Raw genomic sequence first — 18,769 nt, 5'->3', positions numbered from 1 at the left:
TAGTATCATGTCCTCTGCAGTGATAGTTTTACTGATTTTCCAATTTGGATTTTTTCTCTTTTTCTTCTCTGATTGCCATGGCAAGGACTTCCATAACTATGTTGAATAAATATGGTGACAGTGAACATCCTTGTCTTGTTCCTGATCTTAGAGGGAATGCTTTCAGCTTTTCACCAATGAGTGAAAATGATGTTAGCTGTGCATTTGTCATATATGACCTTTATTATGTTGAGGTAAGTTCCTATGCCCACTTTCTGGAGAGTTTATGAGAAATGGGTGTTGAATTTTGTTGAAAGCCTTTTCTGCATCTATTGAGATGATCATATGGTTTTTATTCTTCAGTTTGTTAACATGATGTATCACACTGAGTGATTTGTGGATACTTAAGAATCTTTGTATTGCTGCTATAAATCCTACTTGATCATGCTGTATGATCCTTTTAATATATTGTTGGATTTGGTTTGCTAGTATTGGGTTGGCCAAAAAGTTTGTATTTTTTCCATAAAAATGTTATGGAAATTAACTTTTTGGCCAACTCAGTATTTCATCTAGGATTTTTGAATCTATGTTCGATATTGACCTGTAATATTTGTGTGTGTGTGGTGTCTTTGTCTGGTTTTGGTATCAGGGTGATTGTGGCCTCATAGATTGAGCTTGAGAGTCTTCCTTCCTCTAGTTTTTTGGAAGAGCCTCAGAAGGATAGGTGTTACCTCTTTTCTAAATGTTTGATAGAATTCACCTGTGAAGACATCTGGTCCTGGACTTTCGTCTGTTGGAAGTTTTTTAAATCGCCATTTCAGTTTTACTATTTCTTCCTAGTTCAGTCTTATAAGATTGTATCAAAGAATTTGTCCATTTCTTTTAGGTTGTCCATTTTATTGACATATAGCTTGTTTGTAGTAGTAGTCTCTTATGATCCTTTGTATTTCTATGGTGTTAGTTGTAACTTCTCCTTTTTCATTTCTAATTTTATTGATTTGAGCCCTCTCTTTTTTCCTTGATGAGTCTGGCTAAAGGTTAAAGCTTTATCAATTTTATTTTTTCATTCTTTCTCTAGTTGCTTTACAGGGAGGAAATTTAAATGAACTACTACTTTACTCTGTCAATAGCTTCAACAAAAGGTTTAATAGAGAACTATTCTAGATTTCGATTACATGTAGGCCCTCTGCTCCCTGCCACTGCATAGTTGAGGGTTATCCATAGATGCAACTACCGGGTAATGGGAAAAGAAAGAGCTGTAGGTTATAAGACTGCATTATAGTTATTGGGATTTCTCTAAATATTTCATTTTAGCCACTAACACCTTCAAAGCCACCAGTAGTAGTGGACTGGGCCTCTGGAGTATCTCCCAAACCTGATCCAAAGACCATAAGCAAACACGTCCAGAGGATGGTGGATGTAAGTACAGCCATGTTTCCATGCAGGCAGAAAGCAAGGTACTGCCTGGTTTAGTTCTGTGTTGGGGGGTAGGGGAGTACAGCAGTAGAAACAAAAAGGGTAAGAAATTTGAAACTTTCTTACGTGAGCACAGGGAACCACTTCTCATATTGTGGCTGCAGAACAGTTCAGAAGTTACATTTTGCCAACACACTTGAGCCTCATGGAGGGAAGTGTGCCTCTTAAAAGCCTAGCAAGAGAGCATACATTTAAAGGCTGTCAGTTGATTTACAGGCAGAGAGGGGTTAGAAAAAGCTTTGTGTGTAAGTTAAAGGTGATAAGGAGAATCAAAAGTTTGGCACTGCTTGATTCAATTCACTGTGCTGCATGCCTTCATATTTCTGTATTTATCCCGCGGACTATTCCAGTGTAACAAGTAAACTACAAGCCAGCAAGTGACGGGAGCACTTTGGACTAGGCTGTTAGTAGAAGCTACACTGCAGTCTGAGCTATGCAGTGAAGGAAGGGCCAGAGTAGAAGGGGGAACATCCCTCAGTGTGGTGCACTGTAGGCACAGTGAGCTGGGGGGTAGGGGTGGGGCTGACATGCTAATGGAATTAGCCACCCTCCAGATGCTGGTGCCTGCAAAGACCTGGGATGTGACCTGCTGAGTCTCTGCAGCAGCTTAAGGAGCAGGTTTCCTTGTTCCTGTCACTCAGGACTGAGGAGAGGCTTTTTTCAGGTGTTCCAGCCCCTTTGTCATTTGGCTATGATTGATTTCTCTTTTGGTAATCACCAACGAAGCACCTTTTCTCACAGTCTGTCTTCAAGAACTATGATCATGACCAGGATGGATACATTTCCCAGGAAGAATTTGAAAAGATTGCCGCGAGTTTTCCATTTTCCTTCTGTGTGATGGACAAAGACAGGTGAGAGTTTGTGCACGGGAATATGTGGTGATGAGAATGCCTTATGGATGTTCTGCTAGAAGAATCTGTAAACTCAGATATATTTACATATGCTACTGTGGTCACTGAATGAATTTTGGAACTAAGAAAGCCATCATCAAGCAAATGCCTGTCTGGGTTTAGCTTGTACCACAATGGACCATGAGAAAATGCATGCTTTTTTAAAATGCCTGAGTTGAAGATTCCATAACTGCTGGTTTAGGAATAGTCAACTCAAAACTCAAAAAAAAAAAGTAAGAAAAAGTTTAAATCTGTTCCTGCTTTCCTTACAGATCATGAGAAACAACTAATATTTATTAGTATTTTGCATGTTTAAGTTCTATGTTGGTGGTTCTCTGTGTGAAACCAAACATTTGATTGGTCGGTCCCAGTTATGTAGATGTACTGTCTAAAGCCAGAAACGACAGCATAAGGTATTTGTCTCCCTATACCCACATTTCCATCACTTCTTTTTAAAGTCTTAATGGATAGTGGTTAAATTAGTTAGGAGAACCTGGTTTAGCCAAAGAGTAACTATGAAGATAAGTAGTGTCATCTTACCTAATTATTACATGCAACCCAGGCATCCTTATTAAGAGGAGGGCTGTTGGAAGTAACTATCAGGTAATACATATTGTACTACCCCTCAAGGATACAAAGAAAGTGAGTTTCCAAGGCTAGAAGGAGCCTTGTGACCCAGCTCCACTCACCTCATCTCTCATTTGCTGGCAGGGAAGGCCTCATCAGCAGAGACGAGATCACGGCCTACTTCATGAGGGCCAGCTCCATCTACTCCAAGTTGGGCCTGGGTTTTCCTCACAACTTCCAAGAGACCACCTACCTGAAGCCCACTTTCTGTGACAACTGTGCTGGATTTGTGAGTTGTTCTTAAGAGTGCTTCAGGGTTGAACTTGGGGAGGAGTATGAGATAGTTTAAGAGAGCACAGACCTCACATACATTTTATCAACTTGTCCCAGCCTAGAGTCTAAGGAAACACCTATGGTAACCTTGTCCTTAAATGTGTAGGTTTTACTTTTTCACTCATCTTTTCCCATTTCTTCCTGACTTATTAAGGAAATGTTGAGGCTATACTTTTAAGTATTATATCCATATGCTGTTTTAGATGTTAGAAAATGGAAATATGAGACATCCTTCCCCCTTCAAAAGAAGGGGTGACCACCTGGGTGGCTGCCCCGTCCCTGACCAACAGTTTCCTCCTAAACTTATTCCCAGACCCCAGGATTCTATATTCTTGCCCTTTAGTTTGGAGTCACAAGAATCCTATTTGTCCTGTGATCTATCCACTTCAGACCTGGGTCATAAATCCACTGTAGTAATAAGCTTCTTGAACATTTAACTCTGATTGGCACAAACTTTTCCTGTTTTCAGTTTAAGACCAGGAGGGATAAAGACACATGGAGATAAATGAGGTTTCCCTCCCACTTGAGGTAGAGAAGAATGCAGAAAAATAAAAGAATGGATCTCAGTGTCTAGGTTCATACCAGGTAAGATGATGGCCATGCAGCACATCTAACCATCTCCTCTTTGTCTCACAGCTCTGGGGAGTGATTAAACAAGGGTATCGGTGTAAAGGTAAGGCTCAGCTTTGTTCAGCGTCTGGTCTTCCTTGGTCCTAGGGGCTCTCCTGTAAGGCACGTTTGACCCATAGTAGTTGTCCATTCAGCCCACAGCTTCTCAGCCTCATCCCCTAACTGGCTTCCCTAGGGCACCCAAGAGTGATTGCCACCACAAAGGAGAGAGGAATCCCTAGGTGGCTAGTTATGCAGCTTCTGTTACAAGAAGCTGCATAACTCTCTTTGCCTGGGTTTCCCTGAAGTTGGGGTGACTGGTAGATTATGTGGTCATGGGTCCCCAAAGACAGGCACAGAATCACTTTTGAAACAGCTTTGTCATCTTTCCTTTTTCCATAGTTGTCCTTGTGACTAGAAAAGTTCAAGAGTAAAGGAGAAAAGACATTTAACTGAAAGGAAGAAAGATTAAGACCTAACAGCTGGGAGCCTCTAGAGGTCTCCTTAGAGTGGACAGTATGTGCAGGATGACCAAAAGACACCTCTTCTTCCACCCAAGATAACAGGATGCCACTTCTGATTCTCAGACTCATGATAAGGGGCTGTGACAAGACTGAGATCCAGGGTTGACCCAGTAAGAAGAATGCTAAGTTCATTAGAAATGTTTGTTAGGTGCTCTAGCTCCAGAACTTAGGAAAGGCATATGTGACAAGAACAGTGCATGGGTGTGGTTTTGAGTTGCTGGAGGAGAAAGTGAAGGATTTCCTGACCAGGGTTTCTTGTCCACAGACTGTGGGATGAACTGCCACAAACAATGCAAAGACCTGGTTGTGTTCGAGTGCAAGAAGGGAGCCAAGAACTCAACAGCTCCCACAGAGATCAGCACCTCTGTGGGGCCAATGTCCAACCTTTGCTCCTTGGGAGCCAAAGATCTGCTCCATGGTAAGCAGGCATTGGGAACATTCATCTTGGAAAATGAAGTCGGAAGAATATAGCTTTCAGGAAGGAAAGATTACTTCTATCCTTCCTACTTGTAATGGAAACCACCACAAATACCCTTGTGAAAGACATGCCTGTATATTATGCACCTTGTATTATTAAGAGTTCCTTGTCACCTGTGGGCACCACAGTTCTGTCACACACAATGCAGGCATTCTTAGGAGAAAGGTGGCAGAGAACAGCATGAAGGTCTGGGAACTCAGACTGAAGCCTGGGAAGGGGCTTCACCTGCAGGCCATCTGTCCCCAAAGCTTTGTCCAGATGTTAGGACTGAGGCTTTCCTAGAACTTCTGGGAAGAATGGTAGGTTAAACAAGGGTGTATTATGGGCAACAAATGAACACTGATGTAGAAGTGCTATAAGGCAAGGTCTGCTTGTAATGAAAAAACTGACCACCAGTTAGTAGGTAACAGTGATGCCCAGTAAACTCTTCTGTGATTTAGATCAAATTTCTAGACATACAAAAAGCTTGGGATGGAATCTTAGGCACTCTGCCTTTTGGGGAGCAAAAGAAAGCAAGCAACAGGAACGGAGCCTTTAAGGATGGCCTTTTCTCATGGTGGATGAAGCCTGACACCAACAGCCCTAGCTTGGCCAGCAAGGCCTCTGGGTTTCAGCTCCCTTACCCCCTAAACTGGCTGCCTGAAAGTAAGTCCACTTTGGGCCTATGGACTCCTGTAGCAATAAGAAAAGCCTCATTTGATACTAATGTGTGAATTTCAAGTGCCTGCTTTTCTAAAGTACCAGTATGTCTTCTTCCTACAGCACCTGAAGAAGGACCTTTCACATTCCCTAACGGGGAGGCTGTGGAACACAGTGAGGAGAGTAAGGATCGGACCATCATGCTCATGGGGGTATCCTCACAGAAGATTTCTGTTCGGCTGAAGAGGACTATCTCCCACAAGGCCACCCAGACTGAACCACTGTCTTGGCTTGGCAATGAAGGCCCTTCCAGTCACTTTGTGCTGTCATCCCCAAGGAAGACAACCCAGGATACTCTGTATGTGCTGCCCAGCCCTACGTCTCCATGCCCCAGCCCAGTCTTGGTCAGGAAGCGGGCTTTCGTCAAGTGGGAGAACAAAGAATCCTTCATAAAATCAAAGGAGGAGCTCCGTCACCTCAGGCTCCCAACATACCAAGAGCTGGAACAGGTACCTTCCATTTTTTTTTTTTTTTCAGACTCTGAGAAAGTGGGGCTAACCAGGGAAGAACATGTAAACTGAAGATTCCGACCAGGTTGATTATTATAAAGATAAAGGGAAAAAAAAAAGAAAAGGAAAAAAGGTAAGAAAAGGATTCTGCTTTGTCTCAAAGAAACCAATGAGGGTCCTGGTTCAGATTACATATTTAGGACAGGATAAAACAGGGCTCCCTGTTGCCATAACGGTACAGTCTCTGGTATCAAGGTCCAAAGCTCTGTTCACAGCAGGCTCCTTGAGAAAAACCAGTTTCTACTGATCAGCTTTACTGTGGTGACACCACACCCTTCTTCTATACTTAAAAGCAAGTTGCCTACATCTTCCCTCCCTAGAAGTCTTTGTTACACTATTCAGAGTTATGTTGGGGGTGGGGGGCGTACTTCATGAAGGTTACCTGGGCATCTTCTTAAAACAAGGGAGGTGAACATCATGCTATCAAGAGAGACTATTTAGCTCACTGCACAGAAAGCCACCTCCTTAATGTAAAATGAAAAATATTCTCTCACTCAGAATATTTAGGACATGCTTTAAGAAACAGAAGGTGGCACAATGTGGGCTACCCAGAGCTCTCCCTAGGGTAAAAATGTTCTTAAAAGTTGATTCTGGCCAATGAAAGAAACTCTGAAAAGTGAACTTGATAGAGTAGAAAGAGCATAGAGTAGAAAGAGCCTCAGTCTTGGTGACAAACACCTGTGTTCCTAATCCAAACTATTTCTTACTGCTGCTATTACACTCTGTGACCTGTTGGGTCTTCTGTAAAGTACAGAGAGCCAGAAGTTGTCCATGCTCTCTACAGCTTGCTTCAGATCCTGACATTTTACATGCCCATGAAAAGGAGTAATATAGTTGGCAACAACAACTTCTTGCTGCAAGGAGTGAGTGGTAGAACGATTTCAGATAAGTGAGTTAGGTCCAGAACTAATTCCCACCCAGTAATACCAGAGCATGTAAACTCTACTCTAAGACAAGGATAAAAATATTTAAAATAATATGTAATATTAAAATAATGTACAATACATATTAATATTGTTAAGTATGTTTATACTTCTAAACCAGCACAGGACAACAGAAAATACAATGCCTCTTAGATTCAAATCGCCAGTCCGATACTATACCCACCTCTATTATCATGTAACACAGTACCTGGGGCTTCCCTGGTGGCTCAGTGAAAATCCACCTGCCAATGCAGGAGACACAGGTTTGATCTGTGGGTCAGAAAGATCCCTTGGAGAAGGAAATTGCAATCCACTCCACTCCTCGGTCTATGGGCTTTCCCAGGCAAGAGTCTGGCAGGCTGAAGTCCCATGGGGTTGCAAAAGAGTCAGACATGACTATAAACACCACAGTTACCTGGCACATAGCAAATACTCAGTACTATATAGTAGCTAATAGACAGCTATCTAGGTAATTTACGTTGAGAAGTTAACTCATGTATCTCAAATCACCCCCATATTTTGGCAGGTAATCAGAACAGTATAAGAACATGAGATTCAAAGTCTCAAAACCCAGGGGTGCTGGCATCATGGTAGTGTGTGTTACTCCTTTTTAAATCTCCCCTTTTATTTACAACCAAATTGGTCATTCATAAACAAAAGTGACTGTGCATCTTACACCAGAACACCCAGTAGATTTCTACCCACCTGTGCTTCAGAACTACATAGGACCTCAGAGAGGGCTGTGAAGCCAAGGGAGTTGGTAAGCATACTCCATGCTGATTCACTGCTATCAGGAAGAAAAATAAAGACCAGAAAAAAGTGAACAAAATTGATACTTGTGAATAATCAAATCATTTAACCAAGACTGTTTGCCTTAAAAAAAAAGTTGCACCATCATGAACCAAAACTTCAGGCCCACTAACTGCCAAACCTTTATGCACACTAAGAAAAAATGAGAGAAGTCTCAGTATGTAAAATTAAAAAAACAAAAGGCAACATTACAGCTGTTACTACACAAATCCATAGAACCATAAGAAACTTATGAATATGCCAACATATTAGATAACCTAGAACAAATGTATAAATTTCCAGAAATGACCAAGACTGAATCCAGAAAAAATAGAAAATCTAAACAGACCAATAACAAGCAAAGGCATTGACTCAGTAGTCAAAATCCTCCCAACACAGAAAACCCAGGATCAAACGGCTTCACTGGCAAATTCTATCCAACACTCAAAGAATTAACACTGGTCCTTCTTAAAAGCTTTCTAAAAAATCGAGTACTTTCAAACCATCAGGGTAGTTTTACCCTAATACCAAAGTCCAATAAGGACACTAAGAAACACAAACTATAGACCTATGTTACTGGCAACTATACGTGTAAAAATTCTCAACAAAATATTACCAACCTGAGTTTAAGAACACATCAAAAAGATGCTATACACTATGAAAAATGGGATTTATTTCTTAGGATGCAAAGACAGTTCAACATATGCAAATCAATAAATTTACTGTATCACATTAGTAAAATGAAAGAAGTCATGTGGTCATCTCAACAGATGCAAAAAGACATTTGACAGAATACAACATTCTTTCATGATAAAATCCCTGCTCAGACTGGATAAAAGGAATATACCTCAACATAATAAGGGCCATATATAACAAACTGACAGCTAACATTATACTCAGTGGAGGAAATTTCAAAGCTTTTCCACCAAGATTAAGAACAAGAGGAAGATGCCCACTCTCACCACTTATTCAAGTACTGAAAGTCTTAGCTAAAGCAATTAGGCAAGACAAGAAAATAAAAAGCATCCAAATCAGAAAAGTAGCAGGAAAAGTGTCACTACTTGCAGATAATGAGTCCATATATAGAAAAACCCAAAGATTAAACATCAGCAAACAAAAAACTGTTGCAGCTAACATTTTCAGTTAAACTGCAGGATACAAAACCAGCTTACAGAAATCACTTGCGTTTCTATACACTAAGGATGAAACATCTGAAAAAGAAAACTTCCCTGTTCCCAATAGCATCAGAAACAAAATATTTAGGAATAAATTTAACCAAAGAAATGAAAGATTTATACAAGGAAAACTATAAGACTTTGCAGAAAGAAATCAAAGACACAAATTGAAAGACATGCTGTGTTCATGGATAGAAGAATTAAGACTGTTGAAATGTCTGGCAGAAGACCTAAATTCTTTCAAGGAAGACATACAGATGCCCAACAGGCAAATGAAAGGATGCTCATCATCATGAGATAATTATTAGAGAAATGAAAATCAAAACTACAATGAAGTACCACCTTACAGCAGCACTACTTATGGTAGCCAAGACATGGAAGCAACCTAAGTATCTACTGACAGATAAATGGATAAAGATGTGGTATGGAGAGTGTGTGTGTGTGTGTGTAAAAAGAATGAAATAATGCTATTTGGATGGACCTAGAGATTATCATAGCTAAGTGAAGTCAGTCAGAAAAACAAAACATTTCACTTATATGTGGCATCTAAAATATGACGTAAATGAATTTATCCATGAAACAGACCTACAAACATAAGAGAACAGACTTGTGGTTGCCAAGGGAGAGGGTGGGGGAAGGATGGGATGGAAGTTTGGAATTAGCGAGTGTAAACTATTACATATAGAACAGATAAACAACAAGGTCCTACATGTGTAGCACAGAGCATTATATTCAATATCCAGTGACAAGCCATAATGGAAAAGAAAATGAAAAAGAATATATATGTGTATAACTGAATCACTTTGCTTATAGCAGAAACTAACAAAACATTGTAAATAAACTCAATAATTTTTTAAAAGGACTGTTAAAATGCCCATACTACCCAAAGCAATCTACAGAGTCAATCAGAATACCAATGGAACTCTTCACAGAAATAGAAAAAAAGTCCTAACATTTGTATGCAACAACAGAAGACTATGAATAACCTAAGTGATCCTGATGAAAGAAGCTGGAGGTACCACACTTCCTAATTTCAAGTTATATACTACAAAGCTACAGTAGTAAAAACACTATGGTACCTGCACAAAAATAGACGTATAGACCAATGGAACCGACAACAGCCGAGAATTAAACCCCTGTGTATACGGTGAACTAATACTTGACGAGAGAGCCCAGAGCACACCCAAGGCAAAAAGGATAGTCTCTTCACAAATGGCGTTGGGAAAACTGGATCAGTACATGCAGAGCAATGAAATTCGACTCCCTTCTTACACCTCTCATAAAAATTAACTCAGGATGGATCAGAGACAAACATGAGGCCTGATACTATGAAACTCCTAGGAAAAAAAAAAGTAGGGCTCAGGGCCGGGGCAATGGGATGACCCAGAGGGATGCGATGGGGAGGGAGGTGGGTGGGGGGTCCAGGAAAGGGAACACATGTAAACCCATGGCTGATTCATGTCAATGTATGGCAAAAACTATTACAATATTGTAAAGTAATTAGTCCCCAACTAAAATAAATAAATTTATTAAAAAAAATAAAAAAAAAATAAAGAGCAGAGACATTAAAAAAAAAAGTAGGGAAGAAGCTCTTTTTCATTGGTCTTTGGCAGTGAATTTTTGGACGTGACACCAAAAGCAAACATCAACAAATGGGGCTACATAAACTAAGCTTTTGCATAGTAAGGAAACCATCAATAAAATGAAAAGGTAACCTGCTGAATGGGAGAAGATATTTGCAAGTGATATATCCAATAAGGAGTTCTTTAAAATATGTAAATAACTCATACAACTCAATACCAACAACAAAATCTAAAAACCAGAACTAAATAGGTTTTTTCCCAAAAAACATACAAATGGCTGATAGGAACATGAAAAGATGTTCCATGTCACTAATCAGAGAAACGCAAATCAAAACCACAATGAGATATCATCACATACCTGTTAGAATGACTGATCAAGAAGATAACAAGTGCTGGTTAAGATGTGCAGAAATAAGGAATCCTTGTACACAGTTGGTAGGAATGAAAATTGGTATAGCCACTATGGAAAACACTATGGAGATTTCTCAAAAGACTAAAAACTACCATTTGATTAGTACTTCCACTCCTGGGTATATATCCAAAGAAAATGAAAACACTAATTCAAAAAGATACATGCACCCCAGTGTTTGCAGTATTAACAATAGTCAAGATATGGAAGCAACCTAAGTATCCATCAACAGATGAATCGATAAAGATGTGTGTGTATATACATATACATATATCAATACATACACACAATAGAATATTTACTCAGCCATATAAAAACTGAATTTCTATTTGTAACATTGGAAATCAATGGCTGCCTCTGTAACTAAATCACTACAAATTAGATAATTAAAAACGAGTTTAAGGGGATGGGATAAAATTCTCATCTTTATCAAGAGTCTGTTAGTTTTCAATGACTTGGAGAAGAAAATATGTAATATATGATAATGTATGTAATCTCCCATGTGAACTGTAATATCACAAAGTATATTCCAAAGTCATTGGTTTCATACCTCAAACCTGACCAAGACTTTTTCTGCCACATTTAGGTCTGCTACACAATATTCAAAGACTTTATTATCCATCTATTGCCCATGAATGGTTTATTCTGCCTGCTAGCCACTCACATCTTTGATATAACAAAGATGTGATATAACAAAACTAACTGATACACATGATCATTTGATAAGTTTTTAACTTAGTTTTTATTCAGGGCAAAATAATTACCTTGAAAATACTTTCTCAGCTACAGTGAAAAGATGCCACTCAAGTGTAGTACTCCTGATGTAACTAATCTGCCATTTATTGCTGCTTTATTAACATACCTTATTCTTCTTTTCTTTTAGGAAATAAATACCCTGAAAGCAGATAATAATGCTCTGAAGATCCAACTGAAATATGCACAGAAGAAGATAGAAACCCTCCAACTTGCAAGAAACAATCATGTCTTGGCTCAGATGGAGCAGGGTGACTGTTCTTAGCCCAGAAACTCAAGAAACACAAACTGTAGAGTATATATCAGAGATCTCATTTCCTAAACCTCAACACAAAGACCTGGAGAACCTTATACTGACTGGCTTAAAAAGAGTACTTTAAAGAAGAGGAGCTACTTTTTTTTTTAACTTAAAAGATTCTTACTGTGCAGTAAGGTTTTCTCTTCCAGTCAGTTGAATCAAAGGGAGGAAAGCTGAAGGAATGCAAAATATTTGCCATTCATTCCACAAACTTTTTATCCCCTTGGGACTAATATCAAAAGCATGGTAAAAACATGACTATAGTTTTCTGACAAGGTAGCTTTTTTTACGTGACCTGTCCAGCTGCTTCTTCCTTAGAACTAAAATCCCTGGAAAATGAATGTTTCCTTCCCTAGCTTGTTCTGAGGCATTGTTCCATCCAAAACTTGCTTATGATGGAAAAATACCCACATTCCAAAAGGAGAATCACTTCCTCTGTATTTCAGCATTCTTTTCGAATCTGGTTCCCACTTCACTACCTCAGATATAATCAGTTTGCCTTTTCCCCTCCTTCCTCACTATACTCTTACACAAACAGTATCTACCTAGAAGAGAAGTTCTAGAGATGTAGCCATAAATTTGGGGGTGGGGGGCAGGAAGGAGCTATTAAACAACATGACATCATCCAATTACAAGTCAACTTAGTTTTAGTCTCACAATCATAATAAAATAGCCAAATTAAGTACCTGGAAATGTGGCTATTACCACCTCATACATGGCTGGCTAATTAGCTAAAATAAATAAAACACAAACATGTTTGTCCCTTACATAATCTACAATGGATAGAATTAAGAATTTATAGCTTTTTTTAAAAAAAAGTCTGTTTAACTTACATGTGCCATTTTTTTTGAAGTAACTGTTTTTTAAACTGAATTTGTGCTTGTACTATCTTCACTATTAATACTATTTAGAAATAAGCTAACTGGATGAGAGGTTTCAGTAATAGCTGAGAGCATGTACATATGTACATATTGTGTATATACAACATCAGACATGCATGTGGTCTTGGAATTCTGTTTCCTCCTTCAGATGTGGAAGTGATTTAGACTTTTGGTCATGTATACAAATTCACAAAGTTCAGTTTTACAAGATAAGAAATTACTTAAAATGTAAATTGTATTGTTTGGCAAAATCACAAGAGTCCTGTGAGTTTTCTATTAATGAAGGTTAATGATAAATGGGCTCATTTAATTATTCAGGCAACTGTTCACAAACTTCTCTGTTAGACTCTATTTCTCTAAAAAAAATTCATGTGATCATTTTCTTTGGGCCGGGAACTTACCTTCCATGCTTGGATGCTTGATGCCGAGCTGACCTAATATTCATACACAAGCTGACCAACTGCCAAGAATATAATCTCAACAACCAAAAGTTCCAAACCAGCAACACCAAGTCTTAGTCAGAAACAAACTATATATGCAGTATACTTTCCTGGGAGGACTCAGACCATTAAGTTTCTCTGATGAAAGACCAATTCCTATTTGCATACCCCCTTGTACTGAGCTTTAGTGAAAAAGCAAATGACTAGCTTTCACTTAGTGTTTAGTGTCTTAAAAAATCACTGTACACACAAATTTACCCTTTTCTATATCCAAACTCAGAAATCCCCATGGCAGGGCTGTTTAGGTCCACTACTTGGTATATAATCATGTAGGAAGTACTTTGCTACTTACCTTATATGGAACAAATGAGTTTACAGTCATCCTTAAAATTCTTCACTTATTCTTTTCCTCTGATACAAACCAAAGACAGTACAGCTCAATTTCTTTTGTGGAGTTATAAAACGCAATTTAATTTTTTTGCACTCTTCTTATATGCCATCCAAAATACAGAGCCCAGGTCAGTGTATGTAAATAATTGTAATCTAGAGGAATTCAAAAGGTCACCTTCTCCTTAGTCTAAAATTAACATGGCTAGAAGGTCTCAGGCCTTCCAGAATTTATCACTGAAATGGACAGGAAGCAGTAGTTTCACCACAGGTCTTTACAGTCCAGCAAGGGCCAAAGAAGTATAGTGTATAAATCAGTATTATTTGCTCTGAGCAACATGGGATTAGTGGAATCTACAGAAATAATCTGGAACAAATTTTTTGTCAAGCCTACAGTACAAATTTGTGTATCTTGTATCAACTTGAAATAAGTTGGGCATATATTTATCTGTCAAAACAAGGACAAATCTTGTTTCATTAACAGTGTCACTTCTTTTCTTTGGTAATTGATTTGCTGTTTTACTGGGCACTTGTGAATTTCTGTTCAAAGATGTATAATGTAAAAGAACTGCAAGGAAAAAACAAATGTACAGATTGTAAAGGTGGTATTTTTTTTTTGATACCTAATGTTAGTTTTCTTTGTGTAATATTTATATGATAAAAGACATTAGGATCCCTACAACAAAGATGTCCTGTGTTTCTTCTAGTTCATAAACATGTAGATGCTTCATCTGAATTTTTACTATAATCGATAGCTGAGAGCACTCCCTAATTCTATTAACCAAACCAGCTGTCCTGAAAGGAAAAGCAAAGAAACTACTCAGTATACATTTCTCTAAATATGTAACATGAAGTAGTAACATATAGAAATATTCAGTCAATTCCCATCTTACTCCATAATGACAGTGATCCCCAAATATTAAGTCTGTAAACACTTAACACTGAAGGAGACAAGTCTGAGGTTGTCATTTCTCTGTGGCTTCCATCTTGAAATCCACAATTCTATCTAAGAAAACTAGCAAGAAAAGAGAAACTTTGAAACTGTGAATGGAATTGGTAAAGGATCGTTCCATCTAGTGTACAGATCACCCAGAGCAATTCATTTGTGCTCATGATTAGTGATCATTTAAAGTAATTAAAGATAGCCATGATTTTTCCTTAATCCCCAGGCAACTTTTGTTTCACTAGACCAATGAAGGGGATGAGGGGGATGGATTCTAGTCACTCAGACTCCATGGTGGAATGCATTCAATCAGTTCAGTTCAGTTGAGTCCCTCAATTGACGTGTCCGACTCTTTGTGACCCCATGAACTGCAGCATGCTAGGCCTCCCTGTCCATCACCAACTCCCAGAGCTTACTTACACTCATGTCCATTGAGTTGGTGATGCCATCCAACCATCTCATCCTCTGTTGTCCCCTTCTCCTCAGGCCTTCAAACTCCCAGCATCAGGGTCTTTTCAAATGAGTCAGTTCTTTGCAGCAGGTAGCCAAAGTATTGGAGTTTCAGCTTCAGCATCAGTCCTTCCAATGAACACCCAGGCCTGATCTCCTTTAGGATAGACTGGTTGGATCTCTTTGCAGTCCAAGACACCCTCAAGAGTCTTCTCCAACACCACAGTTCAAAAGCATCAATTATTCGGTGCTCAGCTTTATGGTCCAACTCTCACATCCATACATGACTACTAGAAAAACCACAGCTTTGACTAGATGGACCTTTGTTGGCAAAGTAATGTCTCTGCTTTTTACTATGCTATCTAGGTTGGTCATAACTTTCCTTCCAAGGAGTAAGCGTCTTTTAATTTCATGGCTGCAGTCACCATCTGGAGTGATTTTGGAGCCCAAGAAAATAAACTCTGTCACTGTTTCCATTGTTTGCCCATCTATTTGCCATGAAGTGATGGGACCGGATGGATGCCATGATCTTAGTTTTTTGAATGTTGAGTTTTAACCCAACTTTTTCAATCTCCTCTTTCACATTCATCAAGAAGCTCTTTAGTTCTTCACTTTCTGCCATAAGGGTGGTGTCTTCTGCATATCTGAGGTTATTGATATTTCTCCCAGCAATCTTGATTCCAGCTTGTGCTTCATCCAGTCCAGCATTTCTCATGATGTACTCAGCATATAAGTTAAATAAGCAGGGTGACAATATACAGCCTTGATGTACTCCTTTTCCTATTTGGAACCAGTCTGTTATTCCATGTCCAGTTCTAACTGTTGCTTCTTGACCTGCATATGGATTTCTCAGGAGGCAGGTAAAGTGGTCCATCTCTTGGAAGAATTTTCCACAGTTCGTTGTGCTCCACATAGTCAAAAGCTTTGGCATAATCAATAAAGCAGAAGTAGATGTTTTTCTGGAACTCTCTTGCTTTTATGATGATCCAACGGATGTTGTCAATTTGATCTCTGGTTCCTCTGCCTTTTCTAAATCCACCTTGAACATCTGGAAGTTCATGGTTCACGTATTGCTGAAGCCTGGCTTGGAGAATTTTGAGCATTACTTTGCTAGCGTGTGGGATGAGCGCAATTGTGCGGTAGTTTGAACATTCCTTGGCATTGCCTTTCTTTGAGATTGGAATGAAAAGTGACCTTTTCCAGTCCTGTGGCCATTGCTCAGTTTTCCAAATTTGCTGGCATATTGAGAGCAGCACTTTCACAGCATCATCTTTTAGGATTTGAAATAGCTCAACTGGAATTCCATCACCTCCAGTAGCTTTGTTTGTAGTGATGCTTCCTAAGGTCACCAGACTTCACATTCCAGGATGTCTGGCTCTCGGTAAGTGATCACACCATCATGATTATCTGGGTCATGAAGATCTTTTTGTACAGTTCTTCTGTGTATTTTTCCCAACTCTTCTTAATATTTTCTGCTTCTGTTAGGTCCATACCATCTCTGTCCTTTATTGTGCCCATCATTGCAAGAAATGTTCCCTTGGTATCTCTAATTTTCTTGACGAGATCTCTAGTCTTTCCCATTCTATTGTTTTCCTCTATTTCTTTGCACTGATCACTGAAGAAGGCTTTCTTATCTCTCCTTGCTATCCTTTTGAACTCTGCATTCAATTTGCCTTTCATGTCTTTTCAATTCTTCACAGAAAATAATTCAATACTTCAACACTTCATAGAAAATAATCAAGTTACACTAACAACCTGCCCCTTAAGAGGAGAGATTTAACTACCTCCCCTCCTCCATCTCCAATTCCCATTCCAAATACTTCCACCCTGTGTCCCGGACAAGGTATTGATGGCATCACTGCTCAGAACATTTTCCATCACAAATATTTTGGATGTTAGCCATACCTTCTTTTGACACACAAAAAGGTAATGAAATAGTTTTGGTTTAAAACGTTTTTTTCTATTTAGTGAGGCAAGATTCCTTGATCTGCAAAAAACAAGGAAACGGGTTAAAAGGAAATACCTCATTTCATCTTTGAGAGCTTATGTGTAATGGTGTGGTAGTTATGCATTGGAGGACATCAATGACTTCTTTAATCTAAATACTCCCAATAATATGTCTACAGGTGCTTTAGATACCATAGGATAGACCAAGTCAGGGAGAAAAAAGGGGGAGGGAAAATGAGGTGGCAGGAAAAAATAAAATTAAGAACTAGGCAAAAAGAATGATAATGAGATAGCACAGAAAAAGGTGTTAGATTTCTGGAAGCATAGAAGTGCCATTCACCATACTCTACATTTCACTGCACTCAATTTATAAAGCATTTTCACATTATGACCTTTAACATTAAGGCCCCAAATTACCTTACTGCTATTCTAGATATTACTGAGTAAATTTTCTACAAAAGAAGTTTTTGCTAAGAGAAGATTATCATGAAAATCCTACCCCACAGGAAAGAAAAAGATATTAGGGTCTAGACCAGCTTTTCATTCAAGTAAAGTTTTTTAAGAATGTGTAAATAAGAGTGGTTCCAGCTTAAGCATGATTCCAGGAGCAAGAGCTAAACCTGGGATTTACAGTGAGAAGCAGATAACCCAACAGCAAGCCTATGAAGGTATAAAGAAATCATACAGAAATTAATAAACTAATCTTTCTACCATTAGTGATTAAAAAAAGCTGAAAGTACTTGTAAACCCATTCTGTATCAGTGACTAAAGCTCCTAAAAAGAAATGAAGCAGAAATCTAAAGATTTTAAATGAATATTTTAACTAATAATTTTCTCAAATATTTTACTCCACAGTCTTTGCTTATATATTTTTAAGTTATTTATTTTTCAGAGTTCATAGCTACTTATAAAAGTATTTCATTATATGGAAAGACTTTTTCTTCAACTATCACAAATGAAATTGTCTCTTCAATAAATATAAAATTTTTTTTTTAAGTTTACAAATAAACAAAATAATTTTATGTTTTCCTCTCCTGAACAAGTTTCTTTGAAGGGTTAGCTTGAAAAAGACATGTCCAAGACTATGGTATACACAATATTTAAAGTTTTAACATTTTAGATTTCACCATGGGGTTTACTGTAAAACAAAAGTAACACTGCCAAATCCATTTGTCCACAGGTACTCAGCTTTCTATCTTTTGAGTTGGTTAGACTACAGAAAGTTGTTAATGCACCAGGAGTCTACAGATTTTAAAGTGGAACTGAAAAAATTTATATGACTATATCTTTTTCTCTTTATATACAAAAAGAAAAATGTATTACTTGGGCCACCTTTTACACCTTTCCAATAGGCCTCTATAAACTCTCAACAAATTGGACTCGTACTTGGGTCTTTATAAAACAACCTGAGAAGGCTCAAGTGTCACATTCCTGGTTTAACAAGAGGACAAATTAATCTCTGAGAGCTATGGCCATTTCAGCCTATAGCCCCCGCCCTGGGCTAGTGCCATGATTTAAATTCACAACTCCTGATTCTCAAGCCTTTGACTGCTCCAACCTACAAATCACATTTAAACATTCTCTGACCCTGTGTTTCCCAAATCTAGCTGTGAATCAGAATTACCAAGGGATATCATGGCCCTACATTTGATCGATAAAACTGGATATAAGTGTCCTAATCCTGTACAGCACAGAGCAGCCTGCCTTTTAATATTTGGATACCTAAA

At 38.5% G+C, this 18,769-nt stretch overlaps 2 protein-coding genes across 10 annotated transcripts in view; one reads left to right on the top strand and one right to left on the bottom strand.

The window, feature by feature from the left end:
- RASGRP1 (RAS guanyl releasing protein 1) overlaps positions 1-14,388 on the top strand; it is a 776,793-nt gene extending 762,405 nt beyond the window's left edge. For 5 of the 9 annotated variants that reach the window (XM_081507137.1, XM_081507138.1, XM_081507135.1 and 2 more), the window contains 7 exons: positions 1,294-1,398; positions 2,197-2,306; positions 3,057-3,201; positions 3,882-3,918; positions 4,644-4,796; positions 5,619-6,004; positions 11,827-14,388. In XM_081507137.1, coding sequence (XP_081363263.1) covers positions 1,294-1,398; positions 2,197-2,306; positions 3,057-3,201; positions 3,882-3,918; positions 4,644-4,796; positions 5,619-6,004; positions 11,827-11,961 — 1,071 coding nt within the window. In that variant the 3' untranslated portion in view covers positions 11,962-14,388. Of the gene's footprint in view, positions 1-1,293; positions 1,399-2,196; positions 2,307-3,056; positions 3,202-3,881; positions 3,919-4,643; positions 4,797-5,618; positions 6,005-6,032; positions 6,137-11,826 lie in introns of those variants that run through there. The other 4 variants (XM_081507141.1, XM_081507136.1, XM_081507139.1 and 1 more) reach the window with 4 other exon arrangements.
- FAM98B (family with sequence similarity 98 member B) overlaps positions 13,757-18,769 on the bottom strand; it is a 39,652-nt gene continuing 34,639 nt past the window's right edge. The window contains exon 8 of the mRNA XM_081507155.1: positions 13,757-17,082. Coding sequence (XP_081363281.1) covers positions 17,056-17,082 — 27 coding nt within the window. The 3' untranslated portion in view covers positions 13,757-17,055. The remainder of the gene's footprint in view (positions 17,083-18,769) is intronic.

Source organism: Giraffa tippelskirchi, chromosome 7, assembly GCF_054371585.1.
Source record: "Giraffa tippelskirchi isolate mGirTip1 chromosome 7, T2T-mGirTip1v1.2.pri, whole genome shotgun sequence".
In the NCBI taxonomy this organism is placed as follows: Eukaryota; Metazoa; Chordata; class Mammalia; order Artiodactyla; family Giraffidae; genus Giraffa; species Giraffa tippelskirchi.
Note: the sequence above shows the minus strand (reverse complement) of the source record. Positions and strands in the feature narration are given on the sequence as shown.